Source organism: Phasianus colchicus, chromosome 1 (assembly GCF_987193195.1).
Source record: "Phasianus colchicus chromosome 1, bPhaCol1.hap1.1, whole genome shotgun sequence".
NCBI classification, from domain to species: domain Eukaryota; kingdom Metazoa; phylum Chordata; class Aves; order Galliformes; family Phasianidae; genus Phasianus; species Phasianus colchicus.
Window position 1 is genome coordinate 86,857,220 of NC_143436.1, and position 13,577 is coordinate 86,870,796.

Below are 13,577 nucleotides of genomic sequence, written 5' to 3' on the forward strand. Positions count from 1 at the left end.
TGCAGCACTACAGACAAAAAGAATGCCAGTTAATGTACAGGTAATAAGAAAGCCTAAATAAATCAATAAATGAGTGTAGCAATAAGGCAGCCTACTAATACCAGACTGTGTCTCTTTTGTCAGGTATATTCAAATAATAATAAAAAAGTGCTTAAAGCATACATTTAGTATGTCACTTCACATTTGTGTTAATAGCTACATCTGATAAACATCTGCATTAGCAGATTTAATAGTAGACCCTGGCATTCAGAAATGCTAGAACAACATGCAAATGAAGTGTAGGTAATGGCTGCTCAACAAGAAAAAAAAAAATCCCCTCTGGGATTCTGCAAAGGCACCAACTCTGTAGGTGGGTGACCTAATCAGCAGGCTGGCTGACCTTCTCAGGCACTGAGTACCCTTTGTCAGTGTAATGAGGACTGATCTACCTGATCAAGAAGCAGGCACAACAGGCTCAAAAGAGTCACCACAAGCTCTCCTCAGCTGTGAAAACTGTGCATGCCATGTGGCTTTGAAGCCAAGAGAATGTATATAATATAAGAAAATAACAGGGGGTAGACATCCATCTTATCAGGATTGCTGAGACTCGTGCCCTTTCAAGTTCAGGATTCTGTTTCCAGTGCAGCCAACCAAAAAAAAGAAACTTGGAAAAGTAAGAATCTCTTTGTTATGCATCTGTTTCACTTCCCTTCAGTGAAGAATGCCATGTTGACCCTGGTCACAAGTCTCACAGCTTGACATCCAATCGAGCCTGCTGTTGCACCTGGCACATGAGGGGAAAAAATGGAAAGACTTCTTGGGCTATTTACATGTTTCATTGCATCCTGCGCCTGCATCATCAAAGAGCACAGACAAGCTTAAAGTGAGTTTGGTTACCTGATTTAACTCACAGCTTATGGCTCTGATGCTACAACCGCTGGCCATTAACCCACACGTGAAAACCAAGCAGACATGCAACACGTGAAGCTGAAAGGAAATCAGCAGTCATGTTCCAAAGTAGCAACGTGTTGTAAGCAAGATACAAAAAATGAACAAGCCAAATAAGCAGACCTCAGTAAAAGAAGTGTCAGTAAAAAGTGACATAAAAAAAGACAAGACCTTCACTTCTCCCATCACTTCAGATGCACTGATGCTGTAATTTCTCAAAATATTCTAAAGATATTCTGTGTTTTCAGCCAAGGGGTTTTGGCTGAACTGCTGTTTTAGAAACAAATGTGACCATTTCTGCCATGGTACCAAAGCACTAAATGTTAGCACTAGTTGTGTAGACAAATGTGGATTGCAAGTGTTAAGACTTGAACAGGTAATACCCTTCAGGAAGTATATCAATTTCTCTGGCAAATCTAACAAGTGCCATCCCAGTGTGAGATTGCTGAAGCAGAGCTTCATCAAACAGGTATCCAGTGCTCAATTTCACACAACTCTGACACACCTTGGTTTTTGGACGCTAGCAGAAACAAGTTCTCTTATGAAAGACAGGCTATTCTGATTTAGACTAGAAGAGGTTTCCTTCAGTATTAAAAGAAATTTCATTTCCTTTCTCTGTAATGTTTTTGATATTTTTTTTCCTGATTTCAACCACCATTCATACCAAACCAAAAGCGTTTTCCCCTTCCTCTGTTCTTGCAAAAGGATGTGCTTATAGCAGTCAGTAGAAAACTACCATGGTTAAAGAGCATAGCTGTAGAGGCTAGTTCAAGATTTAGATTCAGAACTTGGCTGAAGGGGGAGCTCTGGAAGAACTTTATCAGCCACAGATCTGTATGGCCAAAAAGCAATAGTGCAATAATTTCCTGCCCCCCATGGGTCATTACAATTTTCTGGAGAAAATCACCACTTCAAGTCAAACAGCTGCTGTTGAGCTCAAGCCCTTCTTTCATTGTTCTTTTGCAAAGTAATGACCAAGAAGCTTTCACCAATGTAACTTCCAGCAATTGGCTCCACACTTTAATATGAAAAAATGTGCTTTATCTGTATGTGGAATGTGCATAATTTCCCCTCCCAATTGTATGATTGGGCTTTTGTCTGCTAAACTGTATCCATGACCACACCACAGTTTTTCTGTAGAGGTGGATTATAATCCATTCATACCTTAATTGTAGCGGTGATAAGCAATACAGAGTTCCTGAGGTTAGTCAATATTTATACAGCATTAGTAATTTGTCTACACAGGCATTACAGTATATTTATGTAACAGTGGCACTTCAAAGGGAACAAGCTAGGCTAAGCTTCCCTTGGTGGTGAGGAGCTAACACCTCTATGACGGCCTCAGAGTGAAGCACCAAAGAAGCAGTAAGACTTCACACTGCATGGTTAACAGGGAGGCACTGTGATCACTGAGGAAGGAGGGGTATGGTGAGGCTCATGCCTTACAGTCTGGATATACTAATCTCCGTGCTTCATGAACTATGAGTAACACAACTTTAAAACTGGTAGTAGTGGAGGACTGCTTTTGTGTTCTCACTTGGGAAGAGAATGAAAAAAACACAGCTATCCAATAAGGGAAATATGAATAGAAGGATCTTCCTAATGAAGGACCTACCTGAAAAGCATACAGCTCACACTGTCTCTCAAATGGGAGATCTGGTCTGCAGTGATGCGTGCAGTATTGCTGCTAAGGGTGCTGCCTTTGCAGGTGTTAGCAATGAGATTTTTCCAGATGTACAGGACGAGGTAAGTCTCCCTTCACTGCCACTTGATATCCAGTAAGGATGACAGTTCAGTCATGTTTGTTCATGCAAGGCTGTCGGCTCCTTTCAAAAGACAAGGAGCCCAGTGTGGGAGGAGAAACCAGTCTGGAGGGAAGGACACCACCATAAATTAGCATAAAATTTTTATATTCTCTGTAAGTTAAAATTTTTATTTTATTCCCCACTTTCCTTCTGTTTTAGAGAGAGAAACCATGCGTTCCAGAAGTAACAGTGCAGAAAGCCCAACCAGACCAAAGCCGTGCCAACAAAGGCCAAAAGGCCAACATAAAGAAGAGACAGGTTACAGTGGGAAAGGGAACGTGCAAAGAAGGCCAAAGGAGAAGGATGACGTGCCTCAAGCCAGCACCATCATAAGAAGCCCTAAGGCTGAGAAAAAGCAAAGAAGTTCTTTCAAGAAAAGAGAGGACCTCTCTCGTGATGATCTGCTATTTCTTCTTAGTGTCCTTGAGGGTGAATTACAGGTGACTTATTGTCTTATTTTGTATTCCAAGTTTAAAAAGTCTTTTTTTTTTTTTTTTTTTTTTTTTCCCTCTGCACTTTACTGCAAACACATGCAGCTTTCCTATTAAGGAAGCATCCTATCTAGTATGCTGGAGTTGGACTAATATAAACTACAAAGCATGTAAAACTAGAGATTATCCAGATACTCAGAATAGTTACCAACATGAAAAGATGTTAGTTTCCTAAATGCAAATAAAATTTATTCACACAGTGTTTGTATAACACTAAAACACTCACGGTCCACTGTATACAAGTGTGTAATTCTCAAAGCAGAGAATTTGCAGAACTTTCCTATTATGCTGCCCTATTGTAAGTATTTTGATTACAAATTGTTTGTACTGTGAAAACTATATAGAGACCTTTAAGATATGTTACTTAATTACTTATTATCTTCCTTCTCCTATGAAGTCATGAGCATTATTACAAAACAAATCAGTACATGCCAACTCACCAGTAGTAACTCACTCAAAAGCTTTCTAACAACTTTTGTTAGCAAATCAAAATATCCCTTTTATTTTCCATAATACATGCAGTTAACTTGCAACATACCAGATTTTGAAGAAAGTGAATTTTTCGATTTGGAAAAAGTCAGTTGCCAAGCAGCCAATGATGCCAGGAGGCCAAACATAATTTCAGAAACTGGGAACCAGATTTCCAGTGAGAAAAGAGGAGATACTTCTACAATGGACAGTTGCAAAGAAAAAGTGACAGCCACTTTAAACAGCTTACAAGTAGAGAGACAAGCAAGCATCCAAAGTAGCTTCGATGGCTGTAGTTTCAGAGTCGTCTGTTGTTTCAGAGTTTATTGCCTAGATAGCACCTTGGTAGTTTCCTCCTTAACATATGCAGGCATATTTACATAATACATGCTAATAGAAATGTTTAATGGAACACACGTGCTATATGAGTGCTTTTTGATAGATACACCAGTCTCTGGGGGTGCTCACTTGCCCTGTCTAAATTTAGATTAAAATTCAGATGTCATACACTCCTCCAAAAGAGTCCTCTTTTTCCACAAGAGAACTACATACACATCTATACATATACATTCATTTATTTATATTACCCACCTTCAATTCAACTCATGAGATTTAAAACTGGAACAAAATGAAATGAGAAACTGGAAAACAATGAGCCTGATAGGAAAAATTCAAATTGTGTCTGACATTCTAAAGAAAGTATTATAAATGAAAAAAAGAGGGAAATCATTTTTTATTCCTGATTTTCCACCTCCAGTAATGCCAAGTCAAATCTCTAAAGATCAGCCGACAATTCAGACATAATTAAGTTTCAAAGTTAAGTGCCATAACCCTCTCATCCGGGACCATTTAAGGTGCACAAAGATTGCTCTTTTAGCTTTTTTTTTCTGTTGTGACACAGATTAGAAATTGATTTTTTCCTCTTTTTCTTTTAAGCACAGTCACAACTAGAGAAATAGAAGCATTCCTTCCAACAGCAGTCTGAGCAAAATTGTTACTGATCCTAACACACCTCTCTTTCCAATCCCCTCCCTTCTAGGATTAGCCTGCCCTTGGTTTTGTTTTTAACTCAGGTGTTGCAAGCGATGTTTGAGACAGTGATGTGGTTGTGTCATTGTCATGGAGGCAGAGGACAATGTCTTCCCACGAGAAGCAGCTGGGCACAACCTGCGCAAGTGGTCACCTAACCCAGTTTGTCCCGCAGAGGAAACATTCAGATGAGCAGATATCGCCATGAAACAACACAATCTCTGGAAGTGAGACTTCCAGACAATTAATACAATATTTACAGGAGGTATTTTGTCTCCTCCAACTTCCTATCTCTCAGTTCATAACTTCAGTTAGGTCAGTATGGTTAGGTCGTGGTTGGACTTAATGATCTTTAAGGTCTTTTCCAACCTGAGCGATTCTATGATTCTGTGATTCAGAACAAATAAATGTTTTATTGTTAAAGAGCAGAGTATCTATCTATAGACCATTTCAAATACTAGAGGCATAAAGGCCAGCATGGACTTAGAGCAATGCTGTGAAATAGGAAGAAGTCACGTGCGTCTGCCAGCTTCTAAAACCAGTTCTGAAATACATACATGGAAGAACATGTTGAGAACGCACCTGCATGTTGAGTCTGTTCTTTGGGAACAGAATGCCATTGGATATTTTGTCAGATTAAGAAAAAAGTGCAGTGACATTACAAAAGGAAAAGTACAGTGCACATTTTTAGGTTATACATTTTAAAATGACACAATTTTGGGGCACCAGATAACACAACTTAATGTTAATCCTCACCTTTTAAAATGCTTTTTTTCTTTAGCACGCATTTGCAAATTGAGAATGCCATTAAAGCAATTACTTCCAAGAAATGGTGCTGCAAGGTTGATTGAGGGCACATTCACAAGTGTGTGCACATCTACATATCTCTAAGTACAGAAGGCACTGTCTCATACATGTATGCATACTTACATATCCATGCACTAAGGCCCCAACTGCCAGCTTTGCAGGCAATCAATCTTGTTTTAAAGAACTGCCATTATTGCATGGCTTTGGAATGCATTTTGTGAAAGGTCACATCCCCTGCACCATATACTTCCCCACACTCAGTGCTCAAACATGCTCAGTGCAATGACAAAAGCAGACTACTCCAGGCTGACTTTAACTACAAAAGCCACCACCATACCCAAACCATTCACACACGTCTAGGCTTCCAGAATCGTGCTAATAACTCACTAAAATTACAAAAGTTAAAATTAGGTTCTAATGCCACAAGTCACATTTTTTCCAGTACGAGCTGCTCCTGACGTGGCATTTCAACCTCACTGCTAATGAAGTAATTAAGTGAAGATTCTGAAAATCCTGTTCTTTATGCACGACTCACAAAATAAAAACACCAGTGCTTCTCTCATGCTTTAACTGTCTTCATGTTACTATCTTGGGGCATTTTATAGACGTAGCTTTCTTCAAAAAGTTTTTCTGTTTCCATAATACCAAAAGTAGAAAGTATCCAACTAACCTGTAAACACACAAATGCGGTTTTAACAAAATGAAAAGTTACATTGTCTTTCTGCAGGCTCAAGATGAAGTTATAGGAATACTTAAGGCTGAAAAAATTGACTTGGCTTTGCTTGAAGCACAATATGGCTTTGTTACTCCCAAGAAGGTGTTGGAAGCCCTCCAGCGAGACGCTATTCAAACAAAGGCTGAGCAATGGCAAGAAGACATCTATGAAAAGCCTATGGGAGAGGTATGAATTGTACTACTGACATCTAACCATAGATCTCACAGAAATCAATAGTAAAGATCTCACTGACCTCAGAGAAAGAAAGCAAATGTGGTCTAGGTCTAAAATCTAACATAGAAATGGGGCCAGTAATAAAAGCAGATTGCTAGGGATCCTCACTCAGGCTACAACCATGGAGAGACTGTTTATGACTACCTCCAACTCTGATAATCAGCCTTTTGTATTGAACACTTTTGCATTATTTTCTTGTTATCCTAATTCAGAGCTCCTACAGCCTGATACCTCTCCATTAGCCTCAATGGGGTCATGCCACAGCAGTCATGTCGTGGCCATCTATCCCCTACATATTCTAGCTCCCACTAATTCTGTGAGATTCATGGGGATATGTGATTGATCTGAATAATGAACTGTCATTACAAACTTAATCCAAGCAGAAATCTAATATTTTCACACTACGTATAAGCAACATTTAGTTTAATTACTCTGTAGCAGAAGTCATACTTTCTGAACAAGCTACATGGATTTCATTTCTGTCCTGAAATGCAAGTCACTATATATTCAAAGTCTTTCATATCAATAATGTTTTTTGTTTTCCAAAAAAGAATTCCCAATGTTTCCTATTGGGTCATATCAACATTTCCTTAATGTTCTGCTCATTATAGCTATCTTAAAAAGAAAATTAGAAATTATGAACAAAATTCATCTACGGAGCATTTTCCAAACTTACTGAAGAGAGTCATACCTAAGAATACAGAGCTAATTTCAGAGAAGATTATCAGGCAAAAGGTCAGCACTCATTTCAGAGGCTCAGAGGTTAAAATCTCTGACTATAATCTGAAACAGATAAAGTTCAACTCCGGAGGTTAATTTATTTTAGACCGCTGTGGCATTATGTCACAGAAACTTTGAGCACAAATGGAAATGATTTGAAGAGAAGTCCAAAAGAGTTTCAAAACATAAGTTCAGTCTGTTACTTTACATAAGTTTATACACGATTTTTCCCTCTTACACTTAATGGCAGAGAAAGGATTTCTAACACCACTTGATTTGGCAATTCCAAGAGGCAAAGGTAAACATGCTATGAGCAACTGAAAGGGTAGAAAGACCACTGGCATTTTGTATGTCTTCATAAAGCAAAGGATGCCATAACTGTCAGGTATTTCACATCTTCATACTCCCAAACTAAGTCCAAGATCTGTTTTGGTTTTGCTTGCATTTTTTCAGATATTAAAAAAAAAAGGGGGGGGTGGGGAGGGCAGGGGGAAAGGAGAAGGAAAACCTGGCACAAAGGGTAGGAAACAACCATTAAATCTTCCTCATGCCACCATGGCAGTGAACCTTTTTCTCTGCCCACAAAATGGTCCAGGCTCTCTAGAGCACATCAATTTAGCATTGAGGCCTTAAACATGAAGGATCTTCCCAAATCTCAACTAAAAACACAGTGAATTTTAGAGTGCATCCATGAATAGAAGCTTTTTAGCATCCTCTTACAACTTACTCATCTCACTTAAACTTTATGAAGTTTCTTGGCGTCTTTGGTTAAGAATAGAGCACTAAAAATCTGGTGACTGGATAGCCTTAGTCACTAGGAACAGGATTCACGGATAAAGTCTAGCAAAACAGAAAATGGTAGTAATATATTTTCTTTGCAAAAATGATGAGGATTGTGATGTATCAAAGTTGTATCTGCCTTGGCTATGATATATATGTATATATATTTTTAAACTATTTTTTTTTAAGCAGAGGGTTTTTCAGTTATTCCTTTCTGCAACCTAACAAATGCTGGATAAGGTTTCTCATTACTCACAGTTCAAGATACAATAAGTTGTTTAATGTTTAAAGGAGCTTAAAGAAAGGAAAATAGACTTTCTTTTGTTTTGCTTCTGTCTAACACATAAAGGTCTGAAAAGGCTTTTCGTCTTTGCATGGTTTATAAATTTGGATGATTGAGTCAGATATTCATGAAAAACTCTGGCTTCAGATCAATTGCCACTTCTCTGGAATAGAAAGCAAATGGTATTCAACATTCTAATAAATACTGCAAAAGAACCATTTTCCCAGATTCAAATAAAAACCCCAAATCATCAAAATAATAACATTAAAAACAAAAATCAACTCAGAAAAGATGATGTAGTAAGAGAGAGAGAAGAGCAAGAGGAAGATACTGCAGAATTAATGGTGTCTTGTCTCAAGTTTCAAACTTTCATGGAATTAGAAAGCCAATTCTGGTTTATAACTGACCCCAGATTCAAATTAGGCAGAGATAAAAACTCTGGGACCTCACTGGTTGAAACCTGATGAACAGGATCTCTTAACACTTTAAGAGCTTGAAAGCAATGATGTTAGACAAAAGCCTATATTCTGCATAAGTCAGGGATAATTAAAAGTGGAACCCATTTTTAAAATCCCAGCATCAATCAACTTCATGTAGCACAAAATCTACTTTCATGTAGCACTCCCATCAGCCTTTTAACAATGTATAACTGACCATATCCTCACAACTTTCAAGGGAAGACAGCTGTAGGAAACCAAAAAGTTACACTCACAGGAAGAGATGCTGATAACATGGCATTCAAGAAAAGCAGATCAATGTATCTGCATGGAATTCTGGTATAGCCAGGACTGAAAATGACAAGGGAAGAACTGCTCCCACCATCTCCAGATATCCTCAAGTCAGGATTATACATATGCACCCACACAGTGACCATGAGGGTATTATTAGCAGGAGTAATATTTCACTAAATTTTGGATAAATAAATGTAACTAGCTTGGATTGTATTCTGGTTCTGTGCCAAACACAAAGCAGTCTAAAGAGAAAGACAATAAGTTCAGTTCTAACATAATGAATATGAGATGCACCATCTTAATTTCACTTCAAACACGAGTTGGTGGCAAAACAATTAAATGCCTGTGAATTTTTAATGTGCTAAACTATTCACAGTTACGTAAGTTCATGCCTCCTATTTTCCACTGTATTGTACACTATGTTCAACTATTAATTCTAGCAAAAAGCCCATATGGTTAGCAAGTACAAAACAGCAAATCATTTAATCAAGATTTTATCACTTTAATTTTCCACAGAAGACATTTATATTGCTGCTTATTAGTCTTATTTGGGATCTCTAGCCAAGAACTGTATAGGCTGAGTAAATGCTGTGTGTACATATAAATGGACATTTTCATATGTACACATCTAGCATTTGGACAGGGTAACTTGAGGAAGAACCGGCTGCTGGAGAACACTCTTTTGAGAGTATCTCATGTTAGCAGGGGCTCACATGGCTTCTCCCTCCTCTCTGCTGGTATGTGTGAGTCATTACAAGATCTCAGGAGAAAATGCTGCAGACAAACTTGCTCCCCAAGGTTCAACCCTTTTCTCCTGCAAGGACAGAACAGAGCTTCCAAACAGCAACACGGCACCACATCTGTGCTGTGTGCACTAAAAGAGCCCAGCAGCCACGCACAGGTCAGAAAAAAAAGCTTTTAACTCCCCACAGAACTGAAAGAAGAGGTAAAGCCAGGATGGGGACAGGACATAGCCCCAAGGCTGCATCAGTGCCATCAGGATACCATCACTGCCACACAGACATGGGGAGGTGGCACTGGCCAACACTTGTTTGGTCCCTGGCAAATACTCTACAGCAAACAAACCCATAAAACACCACTGCAGGCCCTGCACCCTTCATACCCAACAGTGCAGAAGCAGAACTATTTCTATTTGATTCATCTTGCTTGCATTGATTAGTTTAAGCAACCCTCATCTTTGTCAGTCATTTATATGTTGGGATACACAAGGCATTTGATTTATGATCAGCTTTTAGCCAGAAATTTCACTTTCTTTTCTTATGATAACAATTTTTGCATCCCCTCACATTTTCATATGTGCTTTCAAACAGTGTTTGTATCATTATAAATGCATCCTTTTATTTTCCTAGCTCTATCCATATGGGCTTACTGCCAAAATAAGTAAGTTTCACATGTTTGCTTTCTTCTTCACCTGACCTCACAGGGAGGGCTGAGACCAGCAAATGTGATCATGCAAGATAAGACCATAGCCACAAACTGCACCACAACACAGCTTTATCAAAAAGCAGAATGCTGGTTGCTTTCAGAGGACAGCATACAGTCACCTTAAGGCATGGTCTTTAAGACCACAAGGAGCACAAACTCAGGCAATGGTGCTTCATGCAGCTGTGCCATAGCTGCTCCAAAAACCCCCTCTGAAATCTTGGACAGGGAAGAAGGCTAATAAAATACAGTGAAAGTTTTCTCTCTTTTTGCCAAATCTACTAGCTCATCAAAAGATTTCAAATTTTGAAATCCTCATTCCTGGTGGAAGAAGAATGTGAAGAAATTAAAAATATCCAGATTTTTTCAATCGGACCTTTTAAGGCAATTCAGTTTTCAACCCCTGTAAAATACATGGAAAATACAGCCAAGAGGTTTGGAAGAGGTGACACTTGTTTCCTGAGAAAGCTTGAGTATGGAAGGGTTTTGATAAGAAATATTTTCCCAAGAGAGATCCTAATTCAGATTCATTATTCCCATTGACTTGTAGAAGTAAAAGTACACTAATGCCAGGGAATGGGATGGGGAAAGTCTTGACAACTTGCTGTAATAGCACCATAAAGCAGCTGAGAAGGACAGCCACAACTTTCTTTATATCTTTAGGTCATGGATGAAATTAACTCAGGTGCATTGCAACAGAAAAGAGACTGATGCCATAAGGAGAAAGAACAGGCCATTTTCAAAGTGATCCATCATTTGTGATGGAACATTTTGAATTCAAATCATCAAAGTTTTGTCAGTAGACCTTACTTTCTTATTCATATCAGCATCAACAAAAAAAAGTTAACAATGACAGGAAAAACAAGAGAATATATGCTTAGAAAGAAGCTGAAGTAAGCAGAGGGAGAATCAGGAGCCCATGTAAAAGTAGAGGATTTTCTCAGTCATTCCAGAAACTCATGTTCAGGTATTCTGGTCATTCTTGACATTGCTTCTATCAGCCAAACTGTCGATAAGCATGAAGAGAAGATAATTTATTACAGTCCTCTGAATTAGACTGCCTAAAATAAGCAGTGGCTCTGAGAATCTGAAGGCCCAGTGTGCCTTCTGGCATGTGAAATTCCTAGTGGGGGAAATGTCGGAGAACCAGGACCAGTCTTGCTTCCCACACTGCCCATTTGTGAATTCTTTCCTATTAATAGAGTGAACTATTGCAAAGCAGCTCAACTACTAGAATAGTCTGTGGTTAGAAGAAGCTGGCTCTGGCTTTGCATTGAAAATTTATCTTCTCCAAAAGATTTGAGGATTCTCTTGTTGACCTAATCAGGAAGACAGCCTCCTCAGCAGAGGATGAACAAGCAGTGAACAAAAATGCCCAAAATACAAATTCTCTTCAGGTCTCTAGATGGCTTTCAGTGATCCCTCCTCAAACTTCAGCTAGATCAATAATGTCTAAGGAGGAAGATCCCTTTCATTTTCTACAGAGCTACAAATAACATTTCTACTTCCATTCAACCAAACGTAGGTCTACTTCTGTGTGAACTAGAGGCTTCATCTGTCAAGGCATCTGTTTTGTGTCAGAAATATCAATGAGAAAAGCATATTCATGGCAGGAGGAGGTACAGAAGGTGACTGAGGGTCCTGCAAAACAGTACCTTAACTAATTTTGCTAGTTTGTTAGATTCAGGCTGATGGAATTAAATAACTTTTCCCAAACAGGTAACAAAGTACAGAGCCATCAGGCTATTAAACATACTTTATATTGGCAAGCTTCTCCTATAATCTTTTATTGTTGGAAGTCTGGGCAACTAAGAGTTTTGAAAGATTTCAGGACTTCTTTTTTTTTTTTTTTTTTTTTTTTTAGCTTGATAAAGTTGTAGAGAAACAGAAGGAAACTCACAGACGAATGCTGGAGCAACTTCTAATGGTAGAAAAGTCACACAGACAGACACTGTATGAATTAGAAGAAGAGAAGAGGAAGCACAGTGAATACATGGAGAAAAGTGATGAGTTTATAAGCTTACTGGAAAAAGAACGTGAAAGGTAAGGTTACCACTTTCCATGGTACTGAGAAATACCTATAATTTAATATAATGTGTACAGATCTGTCCACTTTCTGCATCTACAAGTCAGGAATATTTGTAGAGTCGTATTTTGAGAGTTCAGCTATAAAAGCATAATGAATTATTCCTAAATAACAGTGGTGTAGGTCAGCATGTTGGTAGATTCTTCAGCTCCATTAGAGAGTGCAAGTATGTTACAACACAGGGAGCCCAGGGAGATGCACAAATGTGTTTAAAGTTACAACCACATAAAGCAGCTTGGTCTTTCAGTGTGTTTGAGATGTTCAGTGTGCACAATGGGATGTAAGAGAATATGAAATCTGGCCTGCAGACTACAATGGTAGAAGAAAGACATGAGGAAAAACAGCAGGTGTTTGGACAAATCAAAGGACAGAAAGATGACACGAAGGCAGAAGGTAGTTTGTAGAAAGCTTTGAAAATAAGTTCCTGTATGAGTACTGGCATAAAAACCATAACCAAAAATCTCAACAGCTTGTTTAAGATAATGTGAGGGTTTCAAAACCAATTTTCAGAAGGATACAGAAGAATTTAATGCCATTCACTGTCTTTAAAATTTCAAAACACAACTTCTCTGAATCTCCTGCAAAACTGAACACATTTTAGGGGAAAAAAAAAAAATAATAGAAGAACATTTCCTATTCTGTGGATAGCTGCTCCAGAAGATAGGAGTATATTGTCTCTGTTTCCTTTTGCTTCGGAACAGCTTCCAGATGGAAATGTTTGGGTGTGAGAATGTCAAGCTTATTCTAAACTCACATTATGCATAGATAATTCTTCCTCTGCTTCGCCTGTGTAACATCATGTTCCATGTATTTTGGCAGCATTTACTACTTTCACCCTTTCCACTACACCTCTCTCCTTCACATATCAATGATAGCACATATCCTACCAAGTACACAGCCATATTTACGCACTGCAATTAAAGAAGCTGGGGAAAAAATAATGTGCTTCTCAGAAAAAAAAGAGTATTAATGCAAGCAACCACAAGCACACACAGAAAATCACATACAGTCACCCAGCAAAGGGAAGAATGGATATTTATCTCCAAAAATTGCTTTTG

General features: G+C 38.5%; 2 protein-coding genes across 5 annotated transcripts in view; one reads left to right on the forward strand and one right to left on the reverse strand.

Moving 5' to 3' along the window:
- The window catches only part of CMSS1 (cms1 ribosomal small subunit homolog), a 228,872-nt gene that overhangs the window by 145,485 nt on the left and 69,810 nt on the right, over positions 1–13,577 (reverse strand). The window lies entirely within an intron of this gene.
- FILIP1L (filamin A interacting protein 1 like) overlaps positions 1–13,577 on the forward strand; it is a 194,920-nt gene that overhangs the window by 115,465 nt on the left and 65,878 nt on the right. For all 3 annotated transcript variants that reach the window (XM_090151168.1, XM_090151156.1, XM_090151160.1), the window contains exons 3-5: positions 2,892–3,172; positions 6,255–6,428; positions 12,298–12,476. In XM_090151168.1, the coding sequence (XP_090007294.1) occupies positions 2,892–3,172; positions 6,255–6,428; positions 12,298–12,476 (634 nt within the window). The remainder of the gene's footprint in view (positions 1–2,891; positions 3,173–6,254; positions 6,429–12,297; positions 12,477–13,577) is intronic.